Source organism: Leucopleurus acutus (genome assembly GCF_964270905.1).
Source record: "Leucopleurus acutus genome assembly, chromosome: 3".
Classification (NCBI taxonomy): domain Eukaryota; kingdom Metazoa; phylum Chordata; class Mammalia; order Artiodactyla; family Delphinidae; genus Leucopleurus; species Leucopleurus acutus.
In genome coordinates, this window is record NC_139145.1 from 6,325,890 (window position 1) to 6,341,120 (window position 15,231).

The following is a 15,231-nucleotide window of genomic DNA, read 5'->3' on the forward strand; positions in this document are numbered from 1 at the left end:
CATGGCAAAAGGGACTTGCAGATGTGATTATGTTAAGAATCTTGAGATGGGGAGATTGTCCTGGATTCTCCAGTGGGCCCAATGTCATCGTAAAAGTCCTTATAATTGTTGGCAGGAGGGTCAGAGTCAGAGAAAGAGATGTGAAGACAGAAGCAGAGGTGAGAGTGTTGTGATTGCTGGAAGGGGGGCCACCAGCTGAGGATTGCAGGTGGCCTCTAGAAGCTAGAAAAGTCAGGGATATGGACTCTCCCCAAGAGACTCCAGAAGGAATGCAACCCTAAAGACACCTGGATTTTTAGCCTGGTGAGACCCATGTTGGACTTTTGAACTCCAGCACTGTAAGATAATCAATTAGTATTTTGAGCCACTAAATTTGTGGTAATTTGTTACAGCAGCAATAGGATACTAATACTATCTGTTTCTTCTTTCTTCCATAAAAATCCTGGTTCTTAAGAACACAGATGAAAACATAATTACAATGTCTCAGAATCTTTCATTTGCTTTAATGAGCACTGCCCACACAGTGGTCTCAGAAAACAATGCGAATACTACCATCGATATGTTACTAAAACTGTTTTAAAGTATCTCTTGCATATACTCTCCCCTTTTGCCATCACATGGATATATTTGTACTGCATCTACACCGAGAGAACATTTATCCATTACATACATCACCCTTCTTTGTTTAGTGCCCTATGGTCTTAGGTTTACAAGTAATGTTATGTTTCACACTCTTTGCAGTCATAAACACATGTCTTTCTAGACATTTGTTTATCTGAAATGGAATCCTCAAGACCTCATGGAAACCATCTTCCCTTAGCTCTCACATGTTGATAACAGTCTATATCCTTTATACGTGAAAGTCAATTTTGCTGGATATAAAATCCTTGGCTCCCATTTTCTTCGCTAGAATATCTTTAAACATGTCACTCCATTTTCTTCTTGCATTAAAGCATTGCTCTCAAAAGTCTGATGAGAGGGACTTCCCTGGGTCCAGTGGTTAAGAATCCGCCTTCCAATACAGGGGACGCGGGTTCGATCCCTTGTTGGGGAACTAAGATCCCACAGCAGAGGGGCAAGCCCGCATGCCTCATCTACTGAGCTCCCGCGCCTCAATGAGAGAGCCCGCCTGCCGCAAAATACAGAGCCCACGTGCTCTGGAGCCTGCGCACCACAACTAGAGAGACAAAGCTCGCATGCCACAACTAGAGAGAAGCCCACATGCCTCAACACGTGCTGCAACTAAAACCCAATGCAACCAAAAAACAAAACCTGTATATTAATTTAGATATAATTGACATTATAAAATAAAATTCAGTCATTTCATCCATAAACATGACATATCAGTTAATTAATCCAAGTCTTATTTTAACCTCCTAGTAAAGTTTTAGAGTTTTCTTGAAACAGACCACACCTCCTCCTTAAGGTTATTCTCTTTGGGGGAGAAAGATGGCTGCTTTTTTTCTTTTTAATATTTATTTATTTAGGCTGCGCTGAGTCTTAGTTGCTGCACATGGAATCTTTAGTTGCGGCATGCGGAATCTGAGTTGCGGCATGCATGTGGAACCTAGTTCCCCAACCAGGGATCGAACCCAGGCCCCCTGCATTGGGAATGTGGAGTCTTACCCACTGGACCACCAGGGAAGTCCCAAAGATGGCTGCTTTTGTAGTTAGAAGCTCTGTTTCTTATCTTTTCCTAATTGGATGCTTTCACCATATTGGAATGCTATTGGTATTGTGTATTTGTGTTCATTTGTTGTGTCCTACCTTTCCTAGAAACACTGAACGAGATAAAAATGGGGATGTGAGAGAGAGATGGAGCTGGAGGTGGAAGGGGAGCCAGATGGAGGTGAGACTTGGGAGGTGAGAAAGACAGGGCTTCAGCCTGGGTGGAACCATAACCAGGTCGAAAGATGGAGGGACCAGTTTGGGGACATAGGCATTATCCCTCCTCTGTACAAACCCTCTCATGGCTCCCATCTCACAGAATGTAAGAACTAAAATCCTTAGAGTGGCCCACAATGCCCTGCATGACCCGTTTCTGTCACCTCTTGACTTCCTCTCTCCTCCCACTCACTCTCCTGCTCACTCCTTCTGCTCCACTAGGCACAGTTCTGCCTCAAGGCCTTTGCACCTGCTGCTCCATCTTCCTGGAATGCTCTTCCCATAGATGTCCACACAGCTTCTGCCTCACCTCTTTTGATCTCTGTTCAAATATCACAATGAGGCTCCCCTGGCCGCCTTCCCACACTTTCTCCACTCAAGACACCTCTTTGGCCTGCACTAATTTTTTTCCCTAGCACTTATCACCTTCTTATACATGTCTATCTGTTCCTTACTGGAATGTCAGTCCCATATGAGCCAGAACTTTTCTGTCTGTCTTCTACACTGCCTGGTCCCCAGAGCCTCAAACAATGCTTGGCACACAGAAGGTGCTCTAAAAATTCTTGTTTGCTGAATGAAAGGAACGAAAGGTGAATTTAGACTCCATGTGGACCAAGGATATCCGAGCAGCATTGGAAGAATGTCCCAGCCTCTCCAGCTAGTGTGGAAGTATGTAACAGGGAGAAGGCACTTTGATTGGGTGGATGAAGGGGAAAGATGCAATTATCTTTGATCTCTCTCTCTTTTTTTTTTTTTGCACAAAGTGTAAAGGGTTTTTTTAATGTGTAACATAGGCAAAATTATTTGTCAATAATTTTTTAAGGAATTTCACATGTTCTGATTCTCTCCCCTGCCAATCACCTTAGTGCCTCCAAAGTCATAATCTTCAAGATAAGACAGCTCTTTCAAAAAGAAGTTTTGCTCAGTCCACAGTTGTCATGTCAGTTGGTCCACAATTCTTTTAGTTGGGCTTCTTTGATCTCCAATGGAATATGGACACACTTCAAAATTCCCCACCTGTAATCTTTGGGATCCAATTTCCTCAAGCAAGTTACTTTAGGACCACAGTTAGGGTCAGGAGATGGATCTGCCTGGTTCTGAATTTGACACTCTAAAACGGCATTATGTTCAAATTATACTCACTTCTAAGCTATCACACCCTAGAACAGTACAGATCTTTGGGATGTGCCAATAACTTTTTAAAGTCCAGACACTGTGTTCTGAAGGTAAAAGCCTTAATGAAAAAGCCATTTCAGGGACTTCCCTGGTGGTCCAGTGGTAAAGAATCCACCTTACAATGCAGAGACTCCAGGTTCGATCCCTGGTCGGGGAACTAAGATCCCACATGCCGCAGGGCAACTTAGCCTCCAGGCCACAACTACCGAGCTCGCGCACCTCAACGAGAGAGCCCGTGTGCAGCAAATTACAGAGCCCTGGGGCCGGCTCACCACAACTAGAGAAGAAGCCCGTGCACCACAACCAGAGAGAAGCCCATGTGCCACAACAAAAAGAGCACTTTGCTGCCAAGAAAGTTCCCGCACACCTCAATGAAGACCCCGCGAGCCACAACTAAGACCTGACGCAGCCAAAAAAATAAACAAAATAAATAAATTTTTTAAAAAGCCATCTTTCTTTCATGTCAACATTAAAAATAGAGCACTAGGGGCTTCCCTGGTGGCGCAGTGGTTGGGAGTCCGCCTGCCGATGCAGGGGACGCGGGTTTGTACCCCAGTCCGGGAAGATCCCACATGCCGCGGAGCGGCTAGCATGGCCGCTGGGCCTGCGGGAGAGGCCACAGCAGTGAGAGGCCCGCATACCACAAAAAGTAAATAAATAAAAAATAAAAATAGAGCATTAAATCAATGTATCTGATAATTTCCCTCATATCTTAAGCTTTCAAATTATCAACTCTACAGTGCCAGAAGCAATCTTTGTTTACCAATACACCCCCATCACTTGAATCTGTTTTAAGTATCATGTTCCTTCTTATCTGTATCAAAACTCATACTGAACAATGTGTTCTGGGTCTCAAAAGAGGATTAGATCTCTTAAATAACCTTTTGTTTTCCTCCAGATTCCTAAGACCATTGATGGTAGAACACATGACCCTTCTCTGTTCCACCCTATCCCGGGCTGAGGCTTGAGCCAGAGGAGAGGAGAGCTAGTCTCCATGACGCACGTGAGCCTCTTGGGAGCCACCTTCAGCTCCTTTGCCAGTTCAAGGGCCTATTGGAAACTCCGGAGCAGCCCTGCCCTGGTCTGGAATGTCCAGTTGTCCTAGAGAGTCTGCGTCTGCCCTTCAACACTCACATCCCCAGCCCTGAGGGCTCATCAGCCCCAGTTGAGGGTCTCAAAGGGCAGCATATCCTTCTGCCCAGTCCCCCGATTCGCCCCCCACCCTCCTCCCCAGGCTCAAAATCTAACTGGTCTGTCCACATCCTATTAGTTTCACCACCTGAGTAGTTCTGGAATTTATCCGTCTCCCCATCTAGTTACTCAAAGACCCCACCATCCCAGGCCTCCCTGCTGCCCTCCTGCCCCCCACGCCCGTCCCCAGCTTTGAACAATCCATGTTCATCCCCAGGCAGGAACGTGCTGGGGTTTCACATATGCCGATGTATCTCTTTCTGAGCCTGGTTGAAATTTACATGGACGTGAATTTCATTGTTACTCTTCCCACTTCACATGTATGTTAGAAGCAACCTTTTCAACCTGTTCAGTATTTATTTAAAGCAGTTATTAAGGGACTTCCCTGGTGGCACAGAGGTTAAGACTCTGCCCTCCCAATGTAGGGGACCTGGGTTCGATCCCTGGTCAGGGAACTACATGCCGTGTGCATGCTACAACAGAGTTCGCATGCCACAACTAAGACCTGGCACAACCAAATAAATAAATTAATTAAATAGATATGAAAAAAAATTATTAAAATCAGGACAGTTGATTCAGGCCAGAATGCTCAATGGATGAGATAGTCAGTGAAAGTTCCGTGAGGAAACAGGATATTTGTGTAGTTTCAGTGTAACCACCCATAAAATACACATTCATGACAGAGGAAAAAGTTATCACTTCACAGAGGAGAAACAGAGAGATAATGCTTCATCGAGTGATCATAGTTAAAATGACCAGGAATGGGGCAAATGGACAAATCAAATCCTAATATACTGCATAGAGAAGGACACACCATCACTTCTGTGGTATTTCTTCCAAAGATGCTTAACCTGAAACTATTCATGAGGAAAATCAGACAAATGCAATGTCCCCAGACAAATGCAATGTCCCCAATGTCCCAGACAGGGACGTTCTACAAAACGACTGGCCTATGACCTTCAAAAATGTCAATGTCAAAAAGTCTACAAATAACAAATGCTGGAGAGGGTGTGGAGAAAAGGGAACCCTCCTACACTGTTGGTGGGAATGTAAATTGATACAGCCACTATGGAGAACAGTATGGAGGATCCTCAAAAAACTAAAAATAGAGCTACTGTATGATCCAGCAATCCCACTACTGGGCATATATCCAGACAAAACTCTAATTCAAAAAGATACATTCACCCCAATGTTCACAGCAGCACTATTTACAATAGCCAAGACATGGAAACAACCTAAGTGTCCATCAACAGATGAATGGATAAAGAAGATGTGGTATATATAAATACAATGGAATACTACTCAGCCATAAAAAGTAATTAAATAATGCCATTTGCAACAACATGGATGGACCTAGAGTTTATCATACTAAGCATAGTAAGTCACAAAGGGAAAGACAAGTACCATATGATACCACTTATATGTGGAATCTAAAATACCACACAAATGAACCTATCTACAAAACAGAAACAGCCTCACAGACATAGAGAACAGACTTGTGGTCACCAAGGGGGAGGGAGGTGGGGGAAGGAAGGATTGGGAGTTTGGGATTAGCAGATGCAAACTATTTTATACAGGATGGGTAACAACAAGGTCCTACTGTATAGCACAGGGAACTATATTCAATATTCTGTGATAAACCACAATGGAAAAGAATATGAAAGAGAATATATATATATATATATATATATATATATATATATATATATATATATATATATATATATATATATATATAACACTGAATCACTTTGCCGTGCAGCAGAAATTAACACAACATTGTAAATCAACTATACTTCAATAAAATTTTTTTAAAAAGTCAATGTCATGAAAGACGAGGAAAGGAGAAAGGACATTCCAGGCATGACATTTGTCTGCAATGTGTGATCCTGGATTGGACCAGAGACCAGAAAATAAAAATTACTAAGATAGACATTATTGAACCTTTGATAACATTTGAATATCTGTAGTTCAGGTAGCAAGATTAGATCAGTATTAAATTTCCTGATTGTGATCATTATACTGTAGTTATATAAGCAACGGTTCTCCACTGGTTGGGGGAGGGGCACTGTCTGTCATCCAGGGGACATTTATGTAATGTCTGAAGACATTTTTGGCCGTCACAGCCAGGGTGTGTGTGCTACTGACACCTAGTGGGTGGAGGCCAGGGAGGCTAAAAATCCTACAGTGTAGGACAGCCCTCTACAGCAGAGAATTATCCAGCCTTGGTGTCAATAAGGTAGAGAAACCCTCCGTAGGAGAAGGCCCTTTTTCTCAGGAAATATAAATTGAAGTATTTAGGAATAAGAAAGAGTCATGTCTGTAACCGGCTCAAAAAAGGTTCAGAAAGAAAATGTGTATCTATATCTATACCTCTCTCTATATATATACACACCTAGATGTGTGTGTGTCTTCCTTACAGCAAATGCTAACCTGTTGTCACATTTACGTATTTTTTTCTCTGTCTGATTCTGCCCCCAGCCCCCCACCGCCAACCCGAACTTCTTAGTGTTCCTCGAACTCATCAGGAACATTCCTGCCTCAGGAACCTCAGGGCCTTTGCACTGGCTATTCCCTCCTCCTAGAATGCCCTTCCCCCTGATATCTGCCTGACTGACCTCTTCACATCCTTCACTTCACTACTCACACACCCAGTGAGACGGTTCCTGACCACTCCAGTTTAAATTGCCAACATCCACCCATTCTGTATCTCCCTTCTTCGATTTATTTTTCTTTTTAGTACTTATCACCACGTAACATGCTATATATTTTCTTTATTTGTTTACTGTGTCTCTTTCACACAGCCATTGTGCCAGCTCCATTAGGGCAAGGCCTTTGTCCCCGGTGCTTAAAAATGGGCCTGGGGCTTCCCTGGTGGCGCAGTGGTTGAGGGTCCGCCTGCTGATGCAGGGGACACAGGTTCGCGCCCTGGTCCGGGAAGATTCCACATGCCGCGGAGCGGCTGGGCCCGTGAGCCATGGCCGCTGAGCCTGCGCGTCCGGAACCTGTGCTCCGCAACGGGAGAGGCCACAACAGTGAGAGGCCCGCGTACCGGAAAAAAAAAAAAAAAAAAAAAGGGCCTGGCTCACAGTAGGCGCTCAGTTCATTGATGAACGGATGAATTGCTGGTAAGTAAAAGAGATGGCCTGAAAGGAGGAGGAAGTTGGGGGCGGGGAGGAGGGAGTAAGAGGAAAGTTGCTACTCATCACCTCCACATCTCCCTTTGCCTCCTCCTTTGAATCCTTCATCTTCTAGGACAAGACCTCGAGGCCACTTCTGGGGGGCCCCTCGGCCCTCAGGAATCGCGCACAGGGGGCGCTCAGCAGCCACGGCCACCTTCCTTCCCTCCCGGGAGCCCGTGACAGCGGAAAGGAACGCGCGTGAGCTGCTCTCTGATTCGCCACCAGGAGGCCACTTCGGGTAAGAATTTTTCTTCAGAAAATTTTTAAAAGAAAGAAAGGAAGGAAGGAAGAAAAGAGAGAGAGAAGGAGAAAAGAGAAAGAGAGAGAAAGAAAGAAAGGAGAGAGAGAAAGAAAGAAAATAAAGAGAGAAAGAAAGGAGGGAGGGAGGGAGGGAGGAAAGAAGGAAGGAAAGAGGCAGTCTCTAGCTTTTTCTTATTGTTACAAAAATACTTTCTTAAAATTAGCACATTCATGGGATTTCCCTGGTGGTCCAGTGGGTGAGACTCTGCTCTCCCAATGCGGGGGGCCAGGGTTGGATCCCTTGGTCAGGGAAGTTGATCCCACATGCATGCCGCAACGAAAGATCCCTCATGCCACAACTAAGACTTGGCGCAGCCTAAATAAATAAATAAATAAATATATATATATTTTAAATTAGCATATTCATCATAGAAAATTAAGAAACTAAAGATAGAAATAAAAATTGCTGCGCTAGCCCATCAAAATTGGAGCTACCAGGGACTTCCCTGGTGGTCCAGTGGTTAAGACCCTGCGCTCCCAGTGCAGGGGGCCCGGGTTGGATCCCTGGTCAGGGAACTAGATCCCTGATGCCACAACTAAAACCCGGCACAGCCAAATAAATAAAGAGTGGGGAAAAAAATTGGGGGACTTCCCTAGTGGTCCAGTGGTAAAGAGTCCGCCTTACAATGCAGGGGATGAGAGTTTGATCCCTGGTCGGGGAACTAAGATCCCACTAAGATCCCAATTGAGCCCCCGGGCTACAACTACTGATTTTGGAGAATTTTAAACCAAAAATAGTAGCAAAATGTACTTCATGCCACTAAACTGTACACTTCAGAATACTTCAAATGGTAAATTTTATATGATGTATATTTTTCCACAATGAAAAAAAAAAGTAGATTGTATAACATGAACACCAGTTATCAACTCAGTCTTGTTTCATCTCCTCCCAGGTTCCCACTTCCTCCCATCTGGATTACTTTGTTTTTGTTTTTGTTTTTTTTTAAGTGTTATTTTGGTGAAATCACATACAACTTAAAAAAAATAAACTTATTAATTTATTTTTGGTTGCATTGGGCCTTCATTGCTGCACGCAGATGGGGCTTAGTTGCTCCACAGCATGTGGGATCTTCCCGGATCAGGGCTCAAACCTGTGTCCCCTGCATTGGCAGATGGATTCTTAACCACTGTGCTACCAGGGAAGTCCCTGGATTATTTTGAAGCAAATCCCAGATGGTCCCTCACCTGTAAATATTTGAGCGTGCATTCTAGGAGATATGGACTTTTTTGTTTTTGGAATCATTTCTTTTTAAAATACCCATAATAGCATTATTATACTTTAAAAACTTATTATCGTCAAATGTCCAGTAAGTGTTCAAATTTCTAGTTGTCTCATAAATGTTATAATTTGTTTTGTTATCTTTTGTTTTATTATTTTAGAGATGTTTTGAATAAAGATACTTAAATATCCATACATTGCATTTGGTCAAAATGTTTTAAAATCGCTTTTGATCTAAAAATTTTCTCACCATCTTTTTATTTTTTATTTCTTATTTATTTATTTGCAATTTACTTGTTAAAAAGAAAAAGATTTATCCTCTCACAGTTTGGATTTAGCTGACTGCACACATGTGGTGTCATTTAAGATGTTCTCCGTCTTCCATATTTTGTAAAATTTGTTATCTAGATCTAGACCAATGCTGTCTAATAAAAATATAATGTGGGGCTTCCCTGGTGGCGCAGTGGTTGAGAGTCCACCTGCTGATGCAGGGGACGCGGGTTCGTGCCCCGGTCCTGGAAGATCCCACATGCCGCAGAGTGGCTGTGCCCGTGAGCCATGGCCGCTGAGCCTGCGCGTCCGGAGCCTGTGCTCCGCAACGGGAGAGGCCACAACAGTGAGAGGCCTGCGTATCGCAAAAACAAAAAAACAAACAAAAAACCAAAAATATAATGTGAGCCACAAATATGAATGACGTGCAATTTAAATTTTTCTAGTAGCCACTTTAAACACAAAAACAAAGAAGATGAAATTTATTTTAATCATTTTTTATAATTACTTGTATTGAAGTATAGTTGATTTATTTATTTGTTTCTTTATCTATTTTTAAATTTTTTTAGCTGCACCACTTGCCCCCAAGGGATGGAACTCTTGCCCCCTGCAGTGGAAGCACAGAGTCCTAACCACTGGACCGCCAGGGAATTCCCAAATATAGTTGATTTATAATGTTGTGTTAATTACTGCTGTACAGCAAAGTGATTCATTATACATATATATACATTCTTTTTCATATTCTTTTCCATTATGGTTTATCACAGGATATTGAATAAAGTTCCCTGTGCTATACAGTAGGACCTTGTTGTTTAGCCATCCTGTATATAATAGTTTGCATCTGCTGATCCCAAACTCCCAATCCTTCCCTCCCCCAGCCCCTCCCCCTTGGTAACCACAAGTCTGTTCTCTATGTCTGTGAGTCTGTTTCTGTTTCGTAGATAGGTTCATTTGTGTCATATTTTAGATTCCACATACAAGTGATGTCATACGGTATTTGTCTTTCTCTTTATTTTGACCAGTTAATTTTAACCTAACATATCCAAAATTTGATGATTTCAACATGCAATGAATATTAAAAACTTAGATATTTTAACACTTTTTTTTTTAACCAACTCTTCCAAATCTGGTGTGTTGTTTATATCTAGAGCACATCACATGTCAACTTGGAATGGCCACGTTTCAAGTGCTTGACGGCCACAGGTACCTCATTGCTGCAATTTTGGATTTTGGACATTCTAGAGATTTTTTTTAGGTTCAAGTTCGATTTTTCAGCACAGTGACTTCATTGATGGTGATGGGCACTGCCAGTAAGAGATGCAGAGCTGCCTCCCTTTTGTGATCTGGGCATCAACAATTATCTTAATGAATAAATGAATGTTCTCACAGAAACCCTGCCTGAGATTATTAGTCCATTTCTCTGTTTCTCGCCAGCCTCTTTTCTCATAAACACGTTTCAAAAGAAACATTGGAACTGAAACACTTTGCTGTACACTTGAAACTAACACGACATTGTAGATTAACTGCACTTCAACTGAAAAACAGGAACGGAAGAAATATTGGAATGCTACTGGGTACACAGTTTGGATTTCTTGTTTAACACACCCTATATTTTTCCTAGGTCACTAAGTACTTCCTTGAAATAGTTTGCAATTTGAAATCTTGTTGCACTTGATGGCTCTTCCTTAATGTTGGAACACTTAGGTTGTTTCCAGACTGTCAGCCAATTGCTGTTACAATAAGTCATTGGTTAGGGAAGTGGTGTAACTGACTCATTAAGATGTTGTAATTTCAATCAAATAACTAAGCATGAAAATAAAACCATAAATGTTCTGCAAGGGAAAAAAAGGGAGAATTTTATCTTGCAATAAGGATTTTCTGTGACAAAACCTAGAAGACCTTTTTTTATTGGTCTTTATTTTTTATTTTATTACTATTTTTATTTTATTTTATTTTTTTTAGCGGTACGCGGGCCTCTCCCTGTTGTGGCCTCTCCCGTTGCGGAGCACAGGCTCCGGACACGCAGGCTCAGCGGCCATGGCTCACGGGCACAGCCGCTCCGCGGCATGTGGGATCCTCCCGGACCGGGGCACGAACCCGCATTCCCTGCATCGGCAGGCGGACTCTCAACCACTGCGCCACCAGGGAAGCCCTGGTCTTTATTTTATTTTATTTTATTTTATTTTATTTTATTTTATTTGTTTTCCCAGCGAGTTTTATTTGGGCAGACCTGGGGACAGGGAGGTCCTGCATCTAAAAGAAGGTGTTGGGCCTCTTGGTGGTGAAGCGTGGGTTGTGCTGGCGACGGAGGACCCGGTGGGGCAGTGGGAATTTGATCTTGGAGTCGTAGAATTGCTTGACTGCTGGTCGGCGGCACTTGCTGGCTGCGATCTCCTCCACCTTCATGATCTGGATCGAGTTGCCCCGGGCACGGTGCCGGGCGCCCATGTCTCGGTAGCACTGGGTGACAGCACCGGCTGTGGTCAGGTCCCGGTACTCCCAGTACATGTTGTGGGTGCCACTGCGGGAGTCATAGCGCAGCCAGATGCCGAAGTTCTTCACCCGCAGGGGAGATTTTTGAAACACCTGCCCACAGTAGACAATTGCCCCTGAAGACTTCTTCAGCTGAGATACAAAGTACCAGAAGCGGGACTTGGCAACAACATGGTTAGGCGCAAAGATCCGCATGCGATAGACGGGCGGCGTGCGGCACTTGGGGGTCGGCAGGCAGCGCCCCACCACCTTGTATTCTCGGAGCGTGCCTGAGGCCTTCATAGCGCCCTATCCACGCTCGCCGCCACCCTCGAAAAGCTGGTCTTTATTTTTTTAATTGAATTATAGTTGATTTACAATGTAGTGTTAGTTTCAGGTTACAGAAAAGTAACTCAGTGATACATATATATGAATACATATACATTTGTATATATAAATGTATACATATACATTTATATATATAGATTCTTTTACAGATTCTTTTCCACTATAAATTATTACAAGATATTGTATATAGTTCCCTGTGCTATACAGCAGGTCCTTGTTGGTTATCTATTTTATATATAGTAGTGTGTATCTGTTAATCCCAAACTCCTATTCTATCCCTTCTCCTGCAATCTAGAAGACATTTTTTAAAATTGATTAGTTTGCTCTCTCTCATCCACACATAAAATTTCTGTATGGCAAAAAATATTTAAAGCAAAGTCAGAGACGAATGAAAAGCTGAGAAAAAAGTTTGCAATTCATATGACAAAGACTTAATCTGCCTCGTAGAAATCAATAACAGAAAGAACAACACAAGAATTTTTTTAATAGGGCAAAGGAAATACAAATGGCTATTAAGCATCTGAAAAGGTCATCTCCTACTAAGACAGATGAAAATTTAAACTATGTGAGGTGCCGTTTTCCATGTATCAGAGTGGCAAAACTCCAAAGTTTAATAAGGTAATTTATTGACAATGCTGAGAGAAAATAAGTGCTCTCATAAGTGGTCTCTCATTGTTGGTGCCAGTGTATACTGGCCCAACTCCATGGAGGGCAATTTGGTAAAATTCATCAAAATTACGAATATATATCCATTTTGACCTAGTGATTCCACTTTGGGAAACTCTTTCTCCAGGTATAATTGCACAGGTACAAAATGACAGTCTGCAAGGTTATTCATTAGTGTATGGTTTGTAATAGCAAAGGATTAGGGACAACGCAGGTCCTTAATAGGGACCTGGTTAAATATAGTACAAGCATAAATGGAATACTATTCAGCTACTATATAAAAAATGAGGAACCTTCTATGGGCTGATAAGAGCTCTGAGATTTATGTCAAGTGAAAAAAGATACAAAACAGTGCATGTGACATGCTATCTTCTGTGTAAAGATAGTGGGGAAAATTGCTTATATCTGTATAAATAAATGCAAGAATGACAGGAGAAACTATTGACAGTGATTTTGGGTATGAGTGAGGGGAACTGGACAGATAGGGGACAAGAGTGTTAGGGAGATTGAAATTAAAATCTTTAATTAAAAAAATTTTCCGGACTTCCCTGGTGGAGCAGTGGTTAAGAATCCGCCTGCTAATGTAGGGGACATGGGTTTGAGCCCTGGTCGGGGACAATCCCACGTGCCACGGAGCAGCTAAGCCTGTGTGCCACAACTACTGAGCCTGCATGCCACAACTACTGAAGCCTGTGCACCTAGAACCCATGCTCTGCAACAAGAGAAGCCACCGCAATGAGAAGCCTGTGCACCGCAATGAAGAGTAGACCCTGCTCACCGCAACTAGAGAAAGTTGCGCACAACAACGAAGGCCCAACGCAGGCAAAAATAAATAAATAAATAAATTTATTTTAAAAAATTTCCTCCAAGAGAAATGAAAGCACTCTCCCATCAAAAACTTGTATGTGGGCTTCCCTGGTGGCGCAGTGGTTGAGAGTCCGCCTGCCAATGCAGGAGACACGGGTTCGTGCCCCGGTCCGGGAAGATCCCACATGGCGCGGAGTGGCTGGGCCCGTGAGCCATGGCCGCTGGACCTGCGCGTCCAGAGCCTGTGCTCCGCAGCGGGAGAGGCCACAACAGTGAGAGGCCCGCGTACCGCAAAAAAAAAAAAAAAAAACTTGTATGTGACATTGGATGCAACTAGAGATTATCATACTAAGTGAAGTAAGTCAGAAAGAGAAAGACAAATACCATATGATATCACTTACATGTGAAATCTAAAATATGGCACAAATAAACTTATCTATGAAATAGAAAGAGACTCACAGACACAGAGAACAGACTTGTGGTTGCCAAGAGGGAGGGGGGATGGGGGAGAGAGGGATTGGGAGTTTGGGATGAACAGATGCAAACTATTACATATAGGATGGATAAGCAACAAGGTCCTATTGCATAGCACAGGGAACTATATTCAATATTCTATGATAAACCACAATGGAAAAGAACCTAAAAAAGAATGTATATATATGTATAGCAGAATCACTTTGCGGTACAGCAGAAATTAACACAACATTGTGAATCAACTATACTGCAATTTTAAAAAATTGAAAAAAAAACGTGTATGTGAATGTCCATAACAGCTTTATTTTTAATAAACAAAGACTGGAACAACCCCAATGTCCTTCAACAGATGAATGTATACAGAAACTGTGGTTTGTCCATATCAACGTTAAAAATAAATATACTATTGATACACACTCCAACAGAGATGAATCTCAAAATAATTGTGTTAAGTAAAAAAAAAGCAGGCAAGAAAGGAGTACATTCTATGTACTCTATGTGATTCCATTTATATAAAATTCTAGGAAATGCAAACTTACCTGTAGTGACGGAAAGCAGGTCATGGTTACCTGGGGAAGGTGGGAGGAGCCAGTGGGAGAGGTTCTTAAGAGGCACAAGGAAGCTTCTGGGTGTGATAGAGATTTCCATTACCTTGATTATGGTGATAGATTCACAGGTGTTTACATAGGTCAGAGTTGATTAGATCGTGCACCTGAAATATGTGCAGATTATGGTATGTCAATTACACTACAATATACTGCCAAGATGCTTTCCCCACCATTTTTGTCTTAGTCCTCTTGGGCTGCTATAACAAAATGCCACAGGCTGGGTGGCTTAAACACAGAAATTTATTTCTCACAGTTCCGGAGGCTGGGAAGTCCAAAATCAAGGTGCTGGTATATTCGGTTCCTGGGGAGAACTCTCTTCCTGGCTTGCAGATGGCCACCTTCTCGCTGTATTCTCATATGGTGGAGAGAGAGAGAAAGCTCTCTTCTGTCTCTCTTTCTAAGGGCACCAATCCCATCATGGGAGTCCCGTCCTCATGACCTAATCATCTCCCAAAGGCTCCACCTCCAAAGACCATCACACCTGGGGATTAGGGTTTCCACATAATGAATTTTAGGGGAACACAAACATTCAGTCCATAACAATTTTGAAAAGGAAAATGTTTAGACATACAAAAAAACTTCAAAAGTGATTATGAATAAACCTGGATAAACATTCTCAAACAAAGTTTTAGGT

The 15,231-nt window shown here is 42.5% G+C and overlaps 2 protein-coding genes across 9 annotated transcripts in view; one reads left to right on the top strand and one right to left on the bottom strand.

The window, feature by feature from the left end:
- HNRNPM (heterogeneous nuclear ribonucleoprotein M) overlaps positions 1-15,231 on the top strand; it is a 175,560-nt gene that overhangs the window by 63,127 nt on the left and 97,202 nt on the right. The window lies entirely within an intron of this gene.
- LOC309960393 (large ribosomal subunit protein eL20-like) lies at positions 11,408-12,015 on the bottom strand. Its single transcript, XM_082837134.1, has one exon. The coding sequence runs from the start codon at positions 11,995-11,997 to the stop codon at positions 11,476-11,478; it is 522 nt and encodes a 173-aa protein (XP_082693260.1). The 5' UTR covers positions 11,998-12,015; the 3' UTR covers positions 11,408-11,475.